General features: G+C 39.8%; 1 protein-coding gene across 1 annotated transcript in view; it reads left to right on the top strand.

The window, feature by feature from the left end:
• The first annotated feature begins 223 nt into the window (after positions 1–223).
• The window catches only part of arid5b (AT-rich interaction domain 5B), a 106,095-nt gene continuing 83,975 nt past the window's right edge, over positions 224–22,343 (top strand). Inside the window, exons 1-3 of the mRNA XM_015042265.1 lie at positions 224–330; positions 641–895; positions 14,986–15,220. Of these exons, the coding sequence (XP_014897751.1) occupies positions 310–330; positions 641–895; positions 14,986–15,220 (511 nt within the window). The 5' untranslated portion in view covers positions 224–309. The remainder of the gene's footprint in view (positions 331–640; positions 896–14,985; positions 15,221–22,343) is intronic.

Below are 22,343 nucleotides of genomic sequence, written 5' to 3'. Positions count from 1 at the left end.
GAATATACAATAAATAATTAAAAAATGTTCATCTATTATTAATTACGCTGAAATATTTTGAGGGAACATCTGTTAGTTTTTAAAATAAAGCCCTAAAAACCATTTATTCTGCCATATAGTTTCGTCGAATTAAACGAAAACACTAAACGCACATTTTTTAAACTAAAACAATTTTTTTACACCACTTACACGTTTAAAATATCACGGTTTAAACTCCATATAGCTACGCCCCTTGCAGGACCTCCGACAATCCATTCAAGCCAGCAAGTTTGGAGAGCGTGTTGAGTTTAATCAATTCATAACGTCGAGATGGAGCCGAACTCACTGAAGGTAACGTTTGTTTTCATGCGTCGATTTATTCCAGTTCCTCTCTGCCTGCTTTAATTAATCCACACCTTTCTGTAAGCACGCGCGCGAGCCGCAAAACTTTCACGCGCTGAAATTAATGCATCTGTTTGAAATGTAGAACATGTAAAATTGTTTAATTGTTGTAATTGTGCGCAGAAAACAAGAGGTGTATGATGTTTACAAGTCGAGCGTAAAGAAGCCAGGGTTTCTGATTTTTTTGTTGTTGTTTTGTTTTGTTTTAATTATTCATCAATGTCTTTACTTGACTTCAATCTTTATTTTTTTTCCACAGTGGGTGGGCTCGTCTTGCGGTTTACATGGACCATATATATTCTATAAAGCCTTTAAATGTACCCGGGATGGCAAAGCGAGAATCCTCGCTCTCGGAGACTTTTTCTTCGTCAGATGCAAACCCGAGGATCCTATATGCATAGCGGAGCTCCAGCTTCTCTGGGAGGAAAGAACAAGCAAGCAACTTTTATCCAGCTCCAAACTTTATTTCCTACCCGAGGATACTCCCCAGGGACGATCCGTCGCTCACGGAGAGGTAGGAATGCCCGAATCGCTTTGTTTATTTCGAGGAATTTTACATATTAAGCCGCTTCTCTTTTGTTTACTGGCCGTGGATCTCTCAGAGGCATTCAGGAACCCATGCATTTATTATGACATTGATGAATCGATCGGCATAAAAGAACTGACCTACAGCGGAATTCGCTTTTTATAGTTGTAGACTTCAGCCTTGTTTGTCTATTGTGGTGTCAACATGCTGAATGTGCACTTGTCCAGCTGCGCTCAATAAGACTGCAGCCGCTGCGCTCCGTGGGGTTAATTGTGCCATAATAATAATAACAAAAAAAAAAAGAAAAGAAGGGGAGTAGGGTAAGAAGAAAAAAAAAAGCAACAATCTTTCGCCTGCCTGAGCTCTGTCATTTTCATTTTTGGTTAAAAGCGTGTCAGATATGCTGACATACGGAACGGAAATTGCGAAACGCGATTGTAATGAATGCATGATGGGATCAGATACAGCTCCGTACGATAGTTATTTTGTAATGCGGCTTGATGTTGAAAGAGGCAGTGCAAGTCATAAAAAAGGGTGCCAGAGGCGAGCCAAGCCAGTACTGACACGTCCTAACTATATACTCTCCTCGCTTTGCATAATTTTCCCCAGTGAACATTTCTGTCCTCAAACAATGATATTGTCAGCTCACATTTCTTGTAACCGCGCCTGCCTCGCTGTTCTTGGCACAGACATGCTTGGTTATGATTGACTATGGCCATATGTGGCGCTTGTGATCCTGTTACGCTGAATGGAATTACACTATAAAATGGGATTTTAAATATTAGCCATTAGATTCAAAATTAAAGCGAGCATGTTGATTTGTTAGCATTTAATCAATTCGAACAACTTAAGCTAGTTTATGTTGGTCACAAATCCTGCCTCGACATTTTTGATTTTACTACAGCTGAAGTGTCCGTTCTGTCATCTTCAGTGGTTATGGGAGCTGTGTTGTGACAGATGATGTCTACTTGTTATGAACAGTCTTTAGACTTGTGGGTAAAAAGTTTTCACTGTTGGAGAAGCATTGTGTTCAGGTTTAGCTGGTCTACCGACACCAAACATGCAATTTTCTTAAACCCCAAGGCAGTTGTTGCCAAAGAACGGTGCTTCTTAGCTGTGTTTGCCAGGATAAATAGTCTAAGACAGCTTTTTAGAATAAATTGAAGAATTTTGTTACTATTTTTGTAACGTTTTAATCCTTATCCAGTTAATGTATAAGTTTAGTGACTGCTAATGCTTACGTCAACAATGCTAGCTAAGCTATTACAGTAAATGTAAGGCAGTCATGAATATCACATTAGCATTCTGTGTTTGCCAATAAATGGTCTGTAAGACAACTTTTTAGAATAAATTGAAGAATTTTGTTGCTATTTTTGTAATGTTTTATTCCCTGTCCAGTTAGAGAATAACCTAACTGGATAGTTTATTCCCTGCTAATGCTTACATCAACAATGCTGCTAGCTAGCTAAACTATCTACAGTAAGGCAGTAATGAATATCATATTAACTGTGTTTGCCAGAAAAACGTTTTACACCCTTAGAAATGTCACACCCTTAGAAAAAAAATGTAAAAGTTTATTTATAGTCCACTAATGTTTATGCCTAACTGATTTAGGGATGGGGTTAGTGCAGAAGTCAAGCTTGCCAGCAAGATGAGATTATTTACTCTGTCAATTGTTATTAATGAATGCAGAAGTGCGGTTACTGCAAACAGATTGACTTTCACACTTGTTTGATTAGATTCAAAAAGTTTCTTACTATTTCAATAAAATTTTATGACTTGTATGCAGGCCAATATTATCATTAATTAGTATTCATAGTACTAAAGTGTTGAGTAAAATGATCTTACTAAGGTCACTAATTTATTCACTGGTCTTTGAGCTGCTGAAATCCTGATTGATGTTCACCCAAAGAAAATGTATGCATGTTGCTCCATTAGTTTTATTGGCGAAATTCTAACAGCTTGTTTTATCAGTGTCCCAAATTAAGAGCTGTGAAACAAACAATATGTGTGGTTTTTCTCTCTGATATAATGACAGCAACACTTTAATTGCTGCCTTTTTGCTTTTGATCACTCTGCGGCTGTGTGGAGATTACTCTCTGTTGCTGTTATATTGTTTATAGGGGACAAAGCCGTGTTTGTACTTGACTCTTCCGCTGATGGTTTACTTACATTCTTTCCTCTTGAGTAATAAGAGCAGCTATCACATTTCCCTTTCATGAGAAAGGTGGCTATTTATGGCCAGCAGCTTAGACAAGCTATCATCCCTGTGAATTCTTCTTCTGAGCAGGGGTATCTCCTCTTTAAACCCCCCTGGTGTTAGCATTTAACAGACTGCAATTATTTAGTAATTACTCTGAGTGCATGCATTGGCCTTCCTAAAGACCAGACTTGCACAAGACATGCCAGCTCCACCCCCTTTATTCCCACAGACTTATTTGCATTGCAAAATGCTCACATTCCAGCTCATTGACTGTAGCTGGAAAATATTACTTATTTAATAACACAGGGTCTGCACTGCCAAATGTAGTCACACATATTTGCCACATGTTGTAAAGCACATTGACATACAACTCCAAAAAGGAAGTGAAGCTATTTTTCTGCATAGATTATTGATTTTACACTGATAAAACAAACAGTTAGATTAAGGTAGCATGACTTTATGTGAGTAAATTGTAATTAATACATGTCAGGAGGATAAGATTAAGTTTTACTGCTGAAATCAGTTAGTTTCTAACTGTTCTTTTTGGATTAAGTTAAACTTTAACAATAAGTAACATTTGTCCTTTAAATTTTATTAAGGAAATGGAATTGCAGTGGATTTACACTTCATCAACAGCATAAAAACATGTATTAAAATGTCCTTATTCAGAATAAACAGCTTTCTTACACATTTTAAAACCTGATACAGATACTAAATGCATGTAAATAGAATAAATATAGGGCTTTTAGTTCACAATATGTTGCAAAATAATCTTAGTCTATGCAGTATTTTTATCATCACAAATAACAGTTTGAAGTGCAGTATTGGTTGACTATTAGATAACCAGTACAAGGAATGCACACCTAGCAGGCCAATAACATTTCCAGCCTGTCAGATGGAGTCTCTCTCTAGTAGAAACCCAAACCTGATCCAGATGACAGAGCCCAAGATATCAAATGTCACTGAATGTAGGAAGCCAAAAAGTGACAGGCGACAAAGAGAGGAGTGAGGAAAGTGTGAATTTATTACAACTGATAACATCATTGCAAAACTTCACAATAATACTGTACTGCGATCATGTAACGCTCTAGCATTATGCAGCTCTTTTGCAAAGGACTATGACTACAGAGTGCAGTCCTGCGCTATGTCCGTGTATTTCATGGAGTTGTTAAGATCACTCTGTCGTGAGAAATAAATGTCAGTTTGTGATTGAGCCATAATATGTTGCAGAAACAGTAATAAAGTTTCAAATCTATTTAAACAAGATAACATGGAAACATTTTTCCTGGCAATTACAGCCAAGCTGTGCCATTTGTTAGAAGTGACTGACAAAGGTTAATGGTTAGCTTGTTAGCACATTTGACAGTGGTACTAGCACTTCTGCTAAACTGGTTAAGAAATAAAACATTACAGAAATGGCGTCAGAAAGTGAAATGCAAATAGTTTTTTTACATGACTAGCACAGCTGGAAGGTGTTAATTATTGGCAACAATCAGGAATTAGGACTTGGCAGAAAGTTAAACATAAATATAAAAAGTGTTGCTAAACTACTGAAGGACATAGTAACAAACTTTTAAATATATTTTAATAAAGCGCCATGTCAACCACGGCTAAGAAATGCCAAGATGTTTATCGCTGTTACCTTTGGGAGTTCTCCTATTCTCCGATTAAATTTCAACCGGGTCAGTCAACAAACAGCAGAACGATGATGTTGTTTTTCTGCGCTGTTTCAGAATCGTAGTCTGCCTGTAGTTTTAGTAATAAAATCTTGTTCAGATCGGCACTTCTCTGCGTTATGGCCGTTTACGACGCAGGCAATTTCCAGTAAGGTTTATAACGTTAGCAATTGGGTCAAATTTAAAACCTCAACAAAGTCCACGCCTCCATCCAGGAAGCAATCATATCTCAAAAGCCAAAAGCCCACTGCACCAAGAAAAGCATAGAACAAGTGGCTGGTTTTTACCAACAAGCGGAAACATTATCCTTGACAAACACGCTAAGACATGCCTCCTACTAGCAATGGCTGCCTCAGCATTATAATTATAGCTAAACTAGTTATGACTTATAATATCTAAGCTGTTTCAGTCTATCCAGAACAAGGTGGCAGGTAATATTTTTTCCTACAATTAGAGCAGAGGTTTGTTAATTGCCTGAGGGTTGACAGTGTCTCGTCTCCTCTGCTTGGTTCGGCATGGGGCTGTTGTGGTTTGATGTCAAGTGTGTACAACTAATGCTGACCCAATGCTGACCAGCATCTTTTAGTTAATTTGTCACAAATAACTTATTTGTTGGATTAAAAACATAATTTCAGTGACTGGTATTTGCCACCCTCTGAAAGTCTGTTTTTTGTTGTTGTGCACATTTGTCACAAGTTGTAAAGCAACCAAAGGAGACAAAATATCAGTTTGAATGGAAACGGCTTTCCTTGGTGGACGGTGAATTTTAGCGCAAGCCACTTAAACACATCATTTTCCTTTTGAAGCTTCTAGAGATCAGACTCCGGGTTTGTATAATTTGGATGATGAAATGTTATAAGTGCTATGTAGCCCGGCCTCAATTAAAGGGCTTGTTTTTCTCTGAGCAAATCAAACTGCTTACTGTATATTACACAGCAGTGGAAATCGCCCTGACAACTCGGAGTCAGTTTATGACCTTCACTGAGCCCATTCAGATTTTCGCTGACTTTGCCTCACAACACACTAATCTGCACTGCATGAGTCAGCTATACCGGAGCGGCGCTTGCAGATGCAATCCATAATCCAAAAACACAAACAGGAGGAGAAAAAAACAAACAAAAAAAACAAACAAAAAAACTGATGCCCAAAAAAGAACACATTTATTTACGCTGTATGTTTTAAAAAGCAGATGTTAAATTCTGCACTTGGGTGGTGAAGGTAAACATTGCGAGAGGGTTTGATTTCATAAACCTCACATAAGCTGGTTTCCTTCAGATGAGATAGATTTGTGGCTCTGCGGCAAAGCTGAAAACTGTAAATCTGTAATTGACTGAAAATCAACAGCTTAATTTGTGCTTGTGAGTCATGCAGATATGAATGCGATAAGCTGCAGTTCTCAGGAAGTGTGTTGTTTTCACAAGGTTTAGGTGCTAAAAGAGAACATATAGTCTCATGAGATAAAATGTCCAACCTGCTATAATTGTAGTTTGTACTGTATATTTATAGATCATGCTAGATTTTACATGAGCATTTTCACACAGTTTAGAACAGAGTCTGAAATGTGAAATGTAAACAGCTGGTTGTACTTTGCTTTCATCTAAAGCTCGAGGCCAATATCCCACAAATACCGAAAAACTTGTTTAAGCCTTTTATTAAACTTACTGGAAGTGGATTACTGATTCTTTTCTGCTTTGGAGCTCCAAAGTATGATGTAATTTCCTGATTATTTCTCAGGTATTTGTTTGCCTCTAGCCTCTCCTGCAGCATGTTTGCAGTTTTTTTTTTTTTTAACCCCCCTTTTTTTTGCTGTGGTTTGCAGTGACGGGAGGAACCAACCCATGACCTACTGTGCTTGTTTTTCTTCTGTCAAAAGGGTTGGAAGGTCAATTCCTTTTAAACGCAGCCAGGCTGTCTTTCTTCTTTCTTTCTTTTTTTTTTTTTATAAGAGCTTTGGACTGGAAATAAAAATAATGATTCGGGCGAGTGCATGCAAACTCCTGGCGCCTGTGTTTTGCTGATTAGATGATAAACACATCAGGAGTAAATTTATGAATCTATTTATACCGAGTTAATTATTAGCTCCATGTGAGGAGGAAAAAAAGCTTGATTTTTTTTTTTTTTTTTTTTCACTGTATCCCAGCCTGACCGGCAGTGTTTACCACCACCAGTTGAGGCCAGCTTGGTCTTTAACCAGGCTTTGTGTCGGGTTGCTCACCCATTATGACAAACCCTCTGTTGGGGCCCTTTTGCTCTATTTGCCTGCCTGCAAACTGCCACCGACTAAACAGTCACATGTGTTTTAAAGCTCACTGAGTGACACAATATTTCTTGTCACACCAAATGGCCCGCCTCCTCTCTCCCCTCCTGGCTGTAATACACTTTCTGTTTTTGGACAGAGCTGTTGTAGATAACAGCTCACCACACACAACACCCACTTATTGTACACTCCTCCTTCAGGCTCTCATAATTGCTTATTCTTATCTTTTCACTGCATATCCTGCTTTTACTGCATATGCAGCATAATAGGAGGGCCGCTCTCGTAATGGGAATTCTGCATCTGCGGAGAATATTCCTGGATCATGTTATATTAATGTGGTATTATCATCACCTCTGATATCATCTGACCTCTCCTCTCCTCTGTTCTGTCCCTGTAGCTGACAAGGCTTTGGCACACACACACACACTCGCACACACACTGACAGGCAGGGGGACTGCAGCAGTAGGCCCGGTATTGATTGCTGTGGAAAACACTTTGGCATGCATCCAGAGCCATTTCTTCAGCACATGGCAGGAGTCCACGCATGTGTTCTGGTGCTCGCAAAGCCAGCTTGTAGGGGAAATTAGATTGTATTCATTTGCTGCTTCTTTGATTTTAGTTTTCTCCTAAGGGGGGGAAAAAAAAAAACAAGCAAATAATTTTGGGCATGTGGGACACTGTGGAGTTAAGTGTAAGTGACTTTGATATGCAGCGTTTTGATGAATAAGGTCGTTGTGCAGAACGGCTGGAGCGTAAATGTAGATTTTTACAGATCTTTTCTTTTTTTTTTTTTTACTATGTCCAGACTGTGCATTAAAACAAATGTCCCCATTCACATAACAATGGCAGGAATTTTTGTGGAGTAGAACTTTTTTTTTTCTTTCTTTTTTACGCTGTGTGTGCGCGTGCGTGCCTCCTCCTGCTGCAGAACAAGTCATTAGCTCTGCACACTGCCCTCCAGTGAATTCTTCACCATTGCTGAAATGGCATGTAAATTATTACCAGCTATTTTGAATAGTGTAATTTAAAACCTTTTAAAATGTAATAGCAGAGACTTCAAAGGCAATGAAAAAGAAGTCCCACAAACATTAAGATTTTTTCTTTTTTGTTTTTTTTTTTTTTTTTTTTTTTTTTTTGCAGCCTAAGTAATATGTTTCCAGCGCTGCATGTTTGTCAACACACCCGAGACTTTTGGCGTTTCTTAGCTTGGTTTGTTGCACTTTGTCATTGGCTCACCACTTGAGCAGGCAAACATTTGCCTTGATGCATGACTCCAATGCCTCTGGCTACAGTGGATCATTATTATATCCGCCGATGCAGCCACGGACGGGAAGCCCCTGCTCAGTAATCCAGTCGACATTTTTTAATTCCTCACTTGTGAACTCTTGGGCACGCAGCGCCTCTTTTCACCGTCTTCATCGCATCCCGCTAAAATGGAAGCATATAAGGCTGCAGTGATTCAAGCGGGGCTGACACATCTTTTTGCTGTGGTGTCACCTTACATGATGAATGCCTCACCCACTTTCAGGAGGGCTTTGAAAACTCCTCTTATCTCGCCGTTTCTTGCCGTCGCTAATGCTGCAGAAGAATGCTAAGTTCATATATCACCACGGCTTGTGTAACAGCAATCTCTTAATGGAATCGGTGAATAAAAGATGAGTTCGGCAGCGCCCCCGTCGATATGCAGCAACTTTTATGCATACATGAATACGCTGCACAAATTAGGCAGTGCGTCGCGGTGAAGAATCATCTTCACCCGCTTTAAACGGTGCACCTTGAACTCCTTGGAGTCTGAAAGCAGTCTCAACAAAATATACTCTGAGCCGATTGTCCCTGGCACACTTCCTGGAGCTTCTTTTTTAATTCCCAGATAAGTTTGTTTTGGGACACTGCAGTCAAGGTCAACCATGGGGAGGGGAGACAGATAATGAACTCATATTGTGTTTCATAGCCTCGTTTTCTCTTCCCTCCTTCCTTTGCTCTGCTTATCCTGCTCTGTCTACATTGTCCATGTCACCATGTCTATTACTCAATTACTAATCTCCTATGGCCTTAGGAATTCCTGTGCTGACCTCTCAGAGGCAGCAGCCTGAAACCTTCGCAGCATGTCAGGAGTCCTCTCTCTATGTGTGTGTGTGTGTGTGTGTGTGTGTGTGTGTGTGTGTGTGCCCAGAGTATAGAAACACACCCACCCACTGAGCTTCAGCACCCCTCGATTCACTAAACTGAGTGTCTTGTCAGCTGCTTTTGCTCAATATGAAATTTCAGATGTTTTTAATTGGATTGGCAGGGAGAAATGTTGCCACCAATTCACCATGAATTGAAGGGAAATGAAGTTCAGCATTGGAAAAAAAAATCAGTTCTGTTGAGAATGTTGGACTAATTGGACTGCATTTTAACTTGCAGCCAATGTCGGTGTATGACAAGGCGCTTCCTCTTTCAAAGATGTCCTGGTTTTGTTTGAACACATCAGATGAAGAAATTTGTCACTTGAGATAAAGATAACATCTGTGGTGATTGTCTGGCTGTATGTACATGAAAAATGGCCGAAAAAAAAAAAAAAACTTTAGAAGTGACAGAGAGCTTCTGTCAGCCCTTACGCATGATGGTTTTTCATATTGGCTCTTCACCCAGGGTGACATTCTGTCAAAGGTTGGCGGGTGGCAATAGTTTGAGTTGTATTCTTGTGTTGTTGTTTTTTTGATGCACAATTTGAGCAATGCAGGGAAACATTTATCTGTGCAGAATGGCAGGCTAATGATGCTGGATTTGTTCTTATCTTACAATACGGTGACAATTTATAGGTCTATGTTACTGTTTTTATAAGGGGCCTGGATTGCATTTGATATTCTGTAAATAACTTATCTGCTTAAACTTGAATTTCAGTACTCTACACGAAACCTAGATTCTTCAAAGAAAAAAAGCTGTTTTAAATCTATCAAATATTTATTCTGCCCAAAAGAATATGATTAAGATCAAAAAAGATAAGGCTCCTCGCAAACGCACTAATTTGTGCACAGCTCTGCTAAAAGATGTAGATTTTTTCTTTTTTTGTGAGTGGAATTTCAACGACGTTGTTTTAGAGCTGGATCCAGCTTTACAGTAAAAGTCAGTCGGTTTCTACTTTCAGTCCTTTATACTCCAGCAACTCAACGAACCCACTCGGCGATGATTCTGCAGATCTCACATCGGCTGCAGTAACACCATGAAATATTGATGGAAGCGCGAATACAGGATGTTACATTTAGCTGCTTATGTTGCGTTTTAACTCAACCATAAAGGCAGCAGCTAATCAGTGCATCTGTTTATTTCTATACCTGGGGCAAAATGACTCCAACACAACAATAACGTATTCAGGATCTGGAGTGCACAAATCCCGTTGGTTTATTTGCATAGTTAGGGTTACTTAATTGGCACCCTTGTGTTTGCCAATGTGTTGGGTTGCTGATGTGTTGTGTCGCCCCTTGGCTGCGAGGTTGCAGTCCTCTGACCTACATTATCAAATGGCCCCGCTGGCTGTATGTAACGGACACCACTTTGCTGAACTATCAGCTGCCTAACTGGAAATGACAGCACAGTGTGGACAGGCGGCATTTACATAGGGGCATGGCCCAGAGTTTCCAAGCCGCATCTTTGAAGTTCAAAACCCAAGAAGTGAGTCGCGGACCCCCTGCGGTGCACGCCGAAATGCCGCTGGAGTGATTCATCTTGGATAAATTACAGGATGTCTAGAGCTGAGACGTTTAGTCATCTGATAGATTCAGGAGAATCAGAGTGATTTCTTTCAAGCTGTTGATTATTATTTTCAAGATTTTTTTAGTCTTTACTAGTTTATTTCCTCCTATTAACCAGATACCCAAGAGAAAAAACAAACACACATTGTTGTAATGTTTCTTTAAACTGGAGCTCGGATTATAACGTTGGGACAGACGCTGGGAAATTTTCACTCAAATGTTGAGTCAGAAACTGTGATGCAGTTTGTTGTGTCATACAAGAGACTTAGAAGCAGCATAATTATTCTTCAGAGTGCTGTTTTGAAGTAAATAGCCGAATGACTCACTGAGCATTTTAAGTACAACAGAATAATAAATATTTAGATGTGAAAATATGCTGCATGATAACATCGATGTCAATGAGTTGCGTTAATGATGCCGTTTAACGCCGGAGAACCAATTAGTTCACTTAAGCTAACATTAGCCGTCTATCTGAGCTTGCTTGCACAGGCTAGTTCCAGCTCTGCTCTCTACATGTGAAGAGCTGTTCTCTGTGGACGGGCGATATTTCTTCTGTTTTATACAGAGAGATAGAATTTTAATAAAGTCGATTTTTCTGTCTTTCCAAACAGTTTATAGGGCTGCTTAGCTTGGGCGTACGGCTGCAGCTGCAAATTTATAGGCATAGCATCCCCTGCCTCCCTCTCAAATGAGCAGCTGTTTCTGGGTTAGTAACCTAACTCCACTGTGCAGAGTTAAACCAATAACCCTAATATGTTGTGTTAAATCAGCCCAGGCATGATTGGTCCGAGTTTCACTGAGGACTCGGTTAACTAAATAACCCAAATTGTGCCACTTTTACCAAGCAGTTTCTTAGTGTGTGTTTTTTTTTTTAATGAACTACAAAATCAAACCTTTTAAGCATCTGAAAATACTTCACTGAAAGTCTTTGAAATGTAAATATTTGCAGTTCTCATCTCCCAGCCTCATTGTTTCCATATTTAAACCATTTCAATAGTGACAAGTTATTTTGGTTCTCTTTCGGACTTCAAACCAAAAAAAAAAAAAAAGAAAAAGAAAAAAAAAACAGATTGTGGCGATACAATAAAAATCATCTGGTCCGAGTGCCACTTTGGTGTTTCTGTACGCGTGGTGTTAACCCGGGTTGGTGCAATAATGTTATTGTAATTCTTTCTCAATAACCGACTTGGCCGGCCTCGTTCTCAGAAACTGTGCGCAGAAGAGTTTCTTAATTCTCCACTATTTACATATTTCTCAACCAAATCTCATGTCCTATGCAGACCACAAATCATTCATCATCTTCCTGCTCTCCAGCTCTCAGTCTGTAACCACTTTGAGTTTGGCTTGTAGCGTAAAAAAAAAGAGAGGGAGAGAGAGAGTAGTCTCAGAAAATAAGGAATTGTTTTATGGTAGCTGATTTTTTTTTTTTTTGGTGCTGCAGCTTACTTCGTAGACTGATTATATTGGAGACTGTGTTGACAGCTGCTGAATTGTGCTCACCTGTTGTGTTTTTTGCTCTCAAGCCAAACAAGTCCCCAAACAGGATCTGTTGACGCGCTCGCAAATCATCGCATCTTTCAGCGGATTAATATAAAAGCAGTCGCCTTTTTTTTTTTTTTTTGTTTGTTTTGTTTTTTTTCTTCAGGGTTTAATGTTGTGTCTCACTCTATTATCTCTGCTTTAAATAGACTCCGCTGAAACATTTGGTTTCTTTATGCGCAGGCAACCGATTGCATCAAAGAACAGTGGATAAATTCTGTGGAGAAACAGCAATGTGGCTTTCTTGGCTGCAGGCTGAATGCTATTTACCGTTGTTCTGCTTTATTCACATGGCCTGCTTTTTCGGGTTTTTTTTTTTTTTTTTTTTTGTGGCAGTCAGTTTTTCAATGCACGGAAAGCCGGTTACAACCACCCGCCACCACTTGACAGCTGAAGACAGCTCATTATAAGACGACCAAAAACCCATGTTTGATGTTTTTACTTAGTGAGGGAGGCACAGCTATATCAAGCTATCCCTCGCAGGCTTTTGCTTTATAAGGAAATACTGTCTCCAACTGTTTGGGATTTGATATGCCTGTACTTGGAGATGATGTGAGAACTGAATATGGGTAATTGTATAGACGGAGCACTCAGAGAGAATATGAAACGCTGAGAAGACATGTGTTTGTTTTTAGAACGTTGTTGGGGAGAGAGAGAAAAAAAAACAGGAACACTGAAATATTTCAATCAAAACAAAGAACAAAAGCAGAAAAATAATGCTGATCCTAACATTTTAAGACTAAAATGAAGGATTTACAGCGGAGTTGTTCTTTTTGATTACAGAAGACTGCTTGATTGCAGCTTTATTGAGTGCACACCCTCTACTTACACACATAAATATAACATAATGAATGTTATTTTAATGTCAGCCGTACACAAGCTCTTTGAGGGGAAATGCACAAAGCCAGACAGATGCCTGGAAAATTGGAGATAACCAAGGTAAACATCAGAGACCTGCTCTGTGTTTCAGCCTTTTCAGACATCTGTCCTCCAGATTTCCCCATTTCTGTAATAGCCATCTTGCAGCAAAACCTCTCCATTCTGTTGGTAACGAGCACTTCAGCTATTAGCTCTTCAAATGGAAACACATTTAAGAGTCTTTGCTGCCTCCCCACTCCGCTGGTCTTGAAGTTGTTCGAGTTTGAGAGTTATTAAAAAGAGCTGAATCAACCTCAGGAAAAAAAAAGAAAGGAAAAAAGAGGATAAACCCACACAGTGGAGAGAGAGTAAATCTTATTTAGTAAGCTAACTGAACTGACTGAAGTACTGTGCTTAAAATCATTTCTCCATGCCAGACTGACACATTTATGTCTATATTTGAAGTTCTACCTTGCATCACAGACGCCGTGAACACACAATATCGCCATGTATTCATTCCCTAATACGTTTGCTTTTCACCTGCTTCTCCAAACTCCGAAGGCGTAACGGAAGAGCGCTCGCGTCTCGAACATCAGGAGCCCAACTTCCTAAATGCTAATCAGAAAGTCTCAAAACAGCAGCGTCCTCATTGACATTGATTTAACTCCCCGACATAAATCCAATTCAGCAATCATCCACATCATCCATATTCATGCCGCTGTAATTTACTTACGTTAATGTGCATCCCACAGCCGGCCGCGGTGCCGCTCGGTGCTCATGCTAATTTAGTTGATGAATAACGACGGTCCGTTTGTCGTCTTTCATTTACCGACGATGTTCTGATTTCATACCCGGTTTTTACCAAACTTCTTCTGACCCTAATTATTTCCGCCTTACAGTCTGTGGCTGAATCACTGCAGCTAAATGTTATATCATGCAGTAATAAGTATTTCTAATCACATCCTCAAACATGTGGTTAATCTGTAAAATGCATCGCTTTAAACAACAGTCTCGATAATTTCATCAGCCGGGATGAGGGATGCTAAAATGTATATTTTAATTGGGAAATGCTTCATAATATTCTTTCTGACTTGAGTTATTATATTTTAATATTTTGTCTAAAAATGTTGCTGTGTATCCATAAATTTTCTCGTGAGATTTTGTTGGAATTTTTTAACCTTTTTTCTTTTTAAGAATAGTGTCATCTACATTTATCAACATTCGTTGTTAAGTTAATTATATTGATTAAATATTAATATTTATTCCAGTAGCTCAAACACGCACTGAAACATGTCCTGGGTCCTAAAGTTCATCTGATCAAACCACGTGGTGACAGCTAATATCAAAGTTTAATGTGGAGAACGTAGCATATTGACGTTTGTGATAGTAGGACAGAAACGACTTCGTCTTGCATTTCTCCTAAACAGTTGTTTGACATGTAGCTTCAAATGGTCATAATGGAGACTTTTGCGCCTCCTTCTTACTGAATACAGTGACAGGTTTGTCACTACTTCCAATGTTTTTACATTTTTATTTATTTTCTTTTTTGTTTTGTAGACAGCATGTTCTCCTGTCTTTCCCATTTCGAAGCAGAACCAAGAGGAATGATCTTTTTGATGCTATGTTGAATAAGGAAGTAATGGATTATTTTTGGAATGAGATGATGACACTGCAATTAGAGATTGATTCATTTTAAGTAGGAGGCTTTTTTTCTGTACATCTTTACCATTTGCTAACTCTCTCTAGGATAAACTACATCACAATTCGAGCTGCCTACCGGTCTAACAGCCCAACTTGTGATTCTTTTCCAGCATGAGGTAATTGCCGTGTCCGAGAAGGTGATCGTGCGACTCCAGGACCTGGTGAAGTGGACGGTACCGGACTTCTCGGGATGGGCCAACGGTCTGAAGGTGGAGCCGCTCAAATCCTCGGTGCTCCGCGAGCTGGGGACCAACGGGCGGCGCGAGGCCCTCCACCGCTACAGGGAGAGCACGCTGACCAGCGGCCTCAACTTCAAGGACGTCCAGAGGGAGCGGGCGCAGCTAGGTGAGCAAGGAGCGTTTCCCGGGTCTCCTCCGGCCCAGACGACGTGTGCTGCACTCCTCCCATCGCCCCCGTGTCGTCACGTCACATGTTTATGTATTTGCTTTTGTTGCTCGCCATAAATCACATCGTGTTTATTGTTCCTTGCTTGGTTTAACAAGTGTTGTCTTGACTGGAGTAATTCATCAGCTTGTAGCTGTTTCTGGTATAATGAGCTAAGAGTTGCGCTAATAGCCGCAGGCTGGAGGTAAATGTTGCCAGTTTGCCAACATATCATGATCACATGGAGCGCAACTGCTTTGTTTCCTGACTGGGAAACATAGAAGCTGTACTTCCAAAGTAGTCACATTAAACTCCAGCTTATAGCACCTCTGATGCCATCAGTTCAGGTGTGATGATTATCTTAGAGTATCGCTGGTGTGTGTGTGTGTGTGTGTGTGTGTGTGTGCGTCTGAATGGTTGTCTGGTGTATTTTTCCCGTACGCCGTGCCGTTAAGTGCCAGTTAACGCTTCATTCTTGACTCTTGGGGTCTCGCTGTAGTTTTTAGCCAGGAATCAGTCGCACAATAAAGCAGAAGATGACTCATTCAATACAAATAGGAAACTCTGGCATTTGAGTCTAATAATTCAGAAGGAACATTATGTTCTCTTTGAAGCTGTTTGCCACTCTCTCTCTCTCACATGGCTGTGATGTAATGCTGTATGCTCAGTGAGATGGTGTAACATAACTTATCAAACGTACTAAAAATACCTCCTTGATTATACTGCCTTTTGTCAGGTCGAAGAGATTTTACCCCTAAAGATTCAAGGCAGGGTTATTATTTCTGCTTCCCGGCCCTGTGATAAATCATTGTTTAAGGCTCATAAATGTTTGACTTGTTCTGCACAAAATGTGGATTAATTGATGACTTGTGTAACTTTTCCTGCTTCACTAAGAGAAGCAGCTGTGTGTTTGTGTCTGACGCTGTGCTGCCCTTGATTACTCAATGCTGCATGAAGCTCATACGCAAAAAGGACAAGATGATCAATAATGAATGCTTTGTTGTTATTCCAGTAATCAATGCGATGTGAATCTGCTTGGGTGTGTGTGTGTCTATAATTGCATGCTCACATAAATAGATTTGTCAGCTTGCCTTTTTAAGCGGTGTTATGTTCCATATCTTGGCGTTCTCTACATGTGCGGCTAGATTTTATAGATTTTTACCATTGTCGGTGCAATAACCTGATAACACCAGTGTTGCTGCAAATATGCATGTGTGCGTCTGTGTGTGTGTGTGTGCCTATGTTGCTAATGAGCAGCGCTGCCGCTAATGACTCCATCAGGCTGTCTCTAAATGCACTTGTCACTCCGATGGGACACTCTGCCAGAAAATCTGCCCACTCAGCAGAACGGGCTTGGATTCTGGCAGGGGCACTAGAGACACACACACTCACACGCACGCGCGCATACACACCGTTTGATAGGAACAGATGCACACATGTGATGCACAGACAATCAGTGATGTGCGCTCGTTTGTTTGTTTGCTTGCTGCGTCTTTGGCGCGCGTCGCTTGTTGACAGTGTAACAATATGAGGGGAGTGTTGGAGAGTTTTTGGGAAGCGGATCACTTATTCATCGTGGCAAACGAGCGCTGCTCCGCGCGCTGTGTTTTGCATAGAAAATATGAAATATGCCACTGCAACGCTGCCGACTTCTGAGATGAAATATTCATGCTGCAGCAGGAGCAGATCAGATAGAAACGTAGCCTTAAAGCATCTTGTTGCTGAATGTCTAATTCTGTGTAATGCGTTGGCTCATTCTCTAAACTGATTTTTATGTTAGATCTGTACTCTCCCCGTCTCCCTCTGTCTCTCTCTGTCTCTCTCTCTCTCCCTCTCTCTCTCTCTCTGTCCCTCTCTCTCTCTTCCTCTGTCTCTCTCTCTCTGTCTGTCTCTCTCTCTCTCTCTGTTTCTTCTTGTTTTAGCCTGAAGTGACTCCATTCCTTGAGTGATGCATTTGCTGATTGTTATTCTTGGGCTGATGTGTAGCTATGTAAGAAGAATTGGATTGTTCCCCATAACAGGATACTGCAGCAAAACCACAATCTGCACAGAAAACCATTGTGTGCTAAAGAGCAATAAAGTGTGCCATTGTTATTGAGGGGGAACAGTGTTTTGTTATTTCTTCTTCCAAGTGTGTCGTAAGTTTTCCTGGCTTTTTGCCATTGTTATTGAAATGCATTGTTGTGCATTTGTTTTAAACATTTTTAAATATAAAAACCAAATGTGCGCTGGAGGACATTTCTTTTGTTCTTCAGAACATGGAGGCATAATAAAGGAGTAGAGTTCTGCTCTGTGTGTGTTGTCTCTGGAAATGAATGGCTATTTAAAATATTTAATTAGAGTGACCTTCGCCGCCAGTTCTGCACCACTCACAGCTCCCTGAAGCCTTTAAGGTGGAAATAGTCGGTGTCGTAACTCAAATAAATTACAGCGCTGGATGCAGGAACGGTTTCAGTGATGTAGCTGAAATAATCTTCACTTCCTAAAAAGACAGACTCTGACAAATTTGTTTCCAACACAAGTAAAGGAGTTGGTGAAAGTTTTAAGATAAAAAACCCCCACCTTGACTCTGAGAACAGTTGTTTTTAAATAATTTTTTAAAGAAAGAAATATGCTTTCTCAAACTATTTTAAAATAAACATATTTTCTTAAGTGACCTTTGATATGTTGATCAAAGTTTCTGCCAGCTGCTTAGTTAGGAGGAACTGCAGAAAACAGCATATTTTAAACATTTTTAGAGGTTTACACCATCACAAACATAAACCTATACATTTTACCGAACTTTAACTGGAACTGTTTTGGTCTCCACTTGTGTTTGGTGTGAAGGATCCACACTGCTAAGTGCGGATGGGTACCTGTCACATATTGGGACTCTTTAAGACCCTGCTAACTCTGTTAGTAAGTGGATTACATCATGAACTTCTTGACATATCAGGAGATTTTAAAATGATCTCTTGTTTGGGTCTTTTAGCGGGACAATGATCCAAACAGAAACTTCTGTGCTGAGCTGAAGCGATGATAGAGTAACAGTTTGACTCTGGACAGTCTACAGCAACGGATCCGAGTTTCTCAGCTTCCAACTCACTAAAAAAGAAAAAAACAAAACAACAATTGGAGCGATTCTGTGACCGTGACAGTCGGTTGAGTAAACGATCATTTCGACAGAGTTGAATAACCTGAGCAGCAACTAATATGTTGATATGATCTGTTTGTTTTTACTGGTGTTTTTATCTCTTCTAAAACTTGTGAAGTAAAAGTGCTTTGTCATCATAATTTTAGGTTTATATTTTCTAAAGAGGATCTATAATTCTGATTATTGATTAATCTTTACCAATAGTGCCAACCACCTTGTCTGCATTTTTAAATATTTGACTGTTTCGATCCTTTGAGCTGTATCTTACTTTTTATTAGTAGTCCGGCTGCCAATAGTCATTTTTTTCTCTCCAATTTATCTGTTGGCAAATTCTTTTAGTCATTTTTAGCTGATTAATTATTTTTCATCCAGAAGCAGTACCTTTATGCATTTATTCATTTTAAGACAAAATCTAATTATTTACATTGCCAAAACATAAAAATAACTTTGTTTTACTTAGAAAAATGCTTTATAAATAGCGGTATAAACTGACATGGCAAAAATAAAAATGCTACAAAGTGATTTTTTTTAATGTATTTGAGATTGAAGTTTAAACAGATACGAATATTTTGAGTCAAAATTTAACTCAGACAGAAGAAAGTTGCATCCCCATTAAATCCTTTTAGTTGAAATGTAATAATCCCGCTTTAGTCTGACTAGGATTCATTAACTGTAATCTAACGCACTACGGACACGTGTTGAGATAGAAAACCAGCATTTCTATCAATATTCAGGTTCTGGTAGTTCAGCAGATAAATTGAGGTACACTTGATTTCATTATATTCTAATTGAATGAACTTCATAAGCGTCCGGCAAATTCCAGCCCGAGAACTCAAAGACGACATTGTTCCGCAGGAGCACTGAGTGTGCTGTATTGTATTTTGCACTCCTTGCGTAATCTGTAATGTGATTCACTTAATCAGGTAATGCAAACTGTCCACTCAGTTTATCTTGTCCTGTTCTGAGCTTCAGAGCTTCTTTTTACAGCTCTATCCACCAGGGATGGTTTGCCAGGGAAGTTTACATTCTGCCCCTCTATCTCTCCCCAGAGGACTGGCCTGATTCTCTTCTCTTTTTTTTTTTTTTTTTTTTTTTTTTTTTTTTTTCATTGCTGCCTGCTGAAATTGGTTTCTGGTTGTATACTGCGAGGCTGAGCGTTTGAGAGCTGGATCTTCTGATACACTTGGTGTTGGTGTGTGCTGGGAGAAATACAGCTGATGAAATTAAATAAATAACACAAAAGATGGCTGGTCCTCTAAAAATGTCTGTGATTTATTTCCCCCACCTCCCATCGTCTTGTTTCTTCACTTCAAATCTTCATTGTGCAAACCAGTGAACCCATTGTGAACTTGATATGATCATAAAAGGTCGTAGCTTTTGACTCCTCTGTTCAGCAACATCGATGGTGTTGACTTCTGCCCTCACCTGAGGTGTCGTTTGTAGCTGGCTCATCGCTCAGCGCTGCAAGGATCAGGGCTTTCTGAGAAAATACTGACACAGTAAAATGCATCTGTGTAGAGAGCAAAAATAGCAAAAAAAAAAAAAAAAGGATATGTTTTATACTGGTGCTTGTAAAATATAGCAATAAAACTGTAAAGTTATCTGATGCAGTGATATTTATTGGAAAGTAGGTGTTTAAGCAACGTATCAGAGGATTTAATATTATTATTGTTATTATTTTTATTCACTTTTACAAAAAAAATTAAACGGATGTTTCATGATTTACTTACTGAGTATTTTCAGAGACAAACATCAAGACATTTACTGTAATCATAGCACAAGTAAAGAGTTTCCAGTTAATAAAACATTCATGTTTTTTTTGCTCTCTGGGAGAAAAATCAGAGTAACACCGCTATTCACGGGGAGAACGTGTAAATATTTATCATTCATCCCGCTGAACTGAATTGGTAAAATTCCCCATTTTGTCACTGGATGAACAAGTTGATCTTTTTCTCCTTAAAGGTTAGCCGTAAGCTAGCAGGGCTCAGTGGCCACATGTCGGATCTCCTCATATATATTTAATCCTTGAAGGGTGCCACAGTTATTTTGTTATGTTTGAAATAATGTTTCATATAAAAACAAAGGGCTTCAATAAGGGTGAACTTCTTTAGCAAAGAATCTTTGTGGTTTTCCCTCACTGAGGTTTTCCCTGCACTTTGATAGCGCTTTGTCAAGTCCATAGGACTCCGAAGCCCTTCACAACACACTCACATGCTGAGATGTTGTGAAATATTTCAGCAGTTGTCTGACAGCAGTCAAGTCAGCAGTCTTCCCCATGACTGTGTGCGTCATAACGTATCCGTTTTCAGTTGATTTGATCCAATATTCCAAGTTTCTGAGAAGCCATAATATTCATCCGTTCGATGAGTCCATTCATTTTACACGAACTGTCGAAAGTAACTTTTTGATGGTAATTTAATCTGTCGAGATGCGCCTGTTAGCACCTGCGGAGGTAGCCAGAGGCAGCACACATAAAAATAACACAGGGTTTATTATATCCTGGTCTCTCCACTATTATCCACTGTTGTTTTTTGGGTACGTTTCACTGTGGTAGCCCACGTATTGGGGACAATAACCGTGCAGCAAATCCACTTGTTAGCGTTTTTACGCTTTGCATCGGGAGTCAGTCATTTAAGCTTAAGTTGAGACCCGTGTTTAGTGCATTTGATCCTTCCTCCGCTCGTCGATTGCATTGAGCGAGCTTGAAGCCACAACAGGCCACTGAGGCGAAGGGGGCTGCCTCTCTCCAGATTCCTCCCAGCTTCGCTCACTTAGGAAGAAAACCACAGTATTTTCCTCTCTGATGCAACATCTGATCTGTATGCCAGACCGGCCCCGCGTTGATATCCAGACAATATTTCACTCGGAACATTTCAATTTGATGTGGCAGGTAGATCCTGTCCCTCCTCCGAGGCTGTTCCGAGCGCCGAAGAGGTGTTTATGTGGGCAGAAAGTTGCGATAAGAAAAACTAGAGAGCTGGCACCGCTTTTTTCCCCCTGCTTGTCTTGTCCTGGTGACGCTACACAGAACGATATTCAGGACGCTTGAAGCCACCGTCACATGTGAGGCTGCTGTTTTGTTTGTTTCCTGCTGCAACATGAGGAGGAGCCGAGGGCTTTCTTGGAATAGACATTGAGATAACGCGCACTTTGGTGCTGCGAGAGCAATGCCATGTTGTGACTCCGACAAAGAGAGAAAACCACTTTTTTTTTTTTTTGCAAATCCACTTCCCCTGTACTCCTCCATGCAGAGTATGGAGCAGATTGTATTGTTTGCACTTGTTCGCTTTCCGCCCCTTCAGACATATTTAGTTCTCTTTCTGCTTTTTCTTTCCTTCCCTGCAGAACTAATTCAAGAAACTGTCCAAAATCCCCTTTGAAGTAATTTAATGGAGTGTTTGTATTGATTATGTGCCTCTCCCGCCCCTCCCCTCTCTTCCCTGGCATGCTTTTGATTTATTTATTTATTTATTTATACCTTTTTTTTAATATATATATATATAACCCAGTTTTGGAGTTTATGACTTCTTCATTATGCTCAGACCTGTAGGAGAGAGAATCACAGGCTGTTTTTCCTCACTGATGCGCTCATATCATTAATTCCCCTCTGACTGTGGCCTGGCCGGAAGCCAGCGAATTCTAAATCTGTAAGCAGTAAATTGTGTGCCGGGGTGGAAAAATCTATTAGATGTTTGAGCATGCCTCGAATTTGAATAGGAGAGAGAAAGACACAGAGTGAAAGAGAAAGAGAGAGAAAGACCACCCCATATCCTGTTACGCTGAATGCTGTAATCAAATTTGACTTTTTCGGATCGCTGTATTCATCAATTATTTGTGTTATTTTATTTCTGGAATGTCACATAATGTTTTTTTTTTTGTTGTTGTTTTTTTTTGCGGCAGACAGAGGTGGGATGGAGGCTGGTAGATGGTTAAACAATAAGAAATGCCTCA

The sequence above is a fragment of the Poecilia latipinna genome, unplaced genomic scaffold (genome assembly GCF_001443285.1).
Source record: "Poecilia latipinna isolate Pla-1442-1.1 unplaced genomic scaffold, P_latipinna-1.0 Scaffold33, whole genome shotgun sequence".
NCBI classification, from domain to species: domain Eukaryota; kingdom Metazoa; phylum Chordata; class Actinopteri; order Cyprinodontiformes; family Poeciliidae; genus Poecilia; species Poecilia latipinna.
Note: the sequence above shows the minus strand (reverse complement) of the source record. Positions and strands in the feature narration are given on the sequence as shown.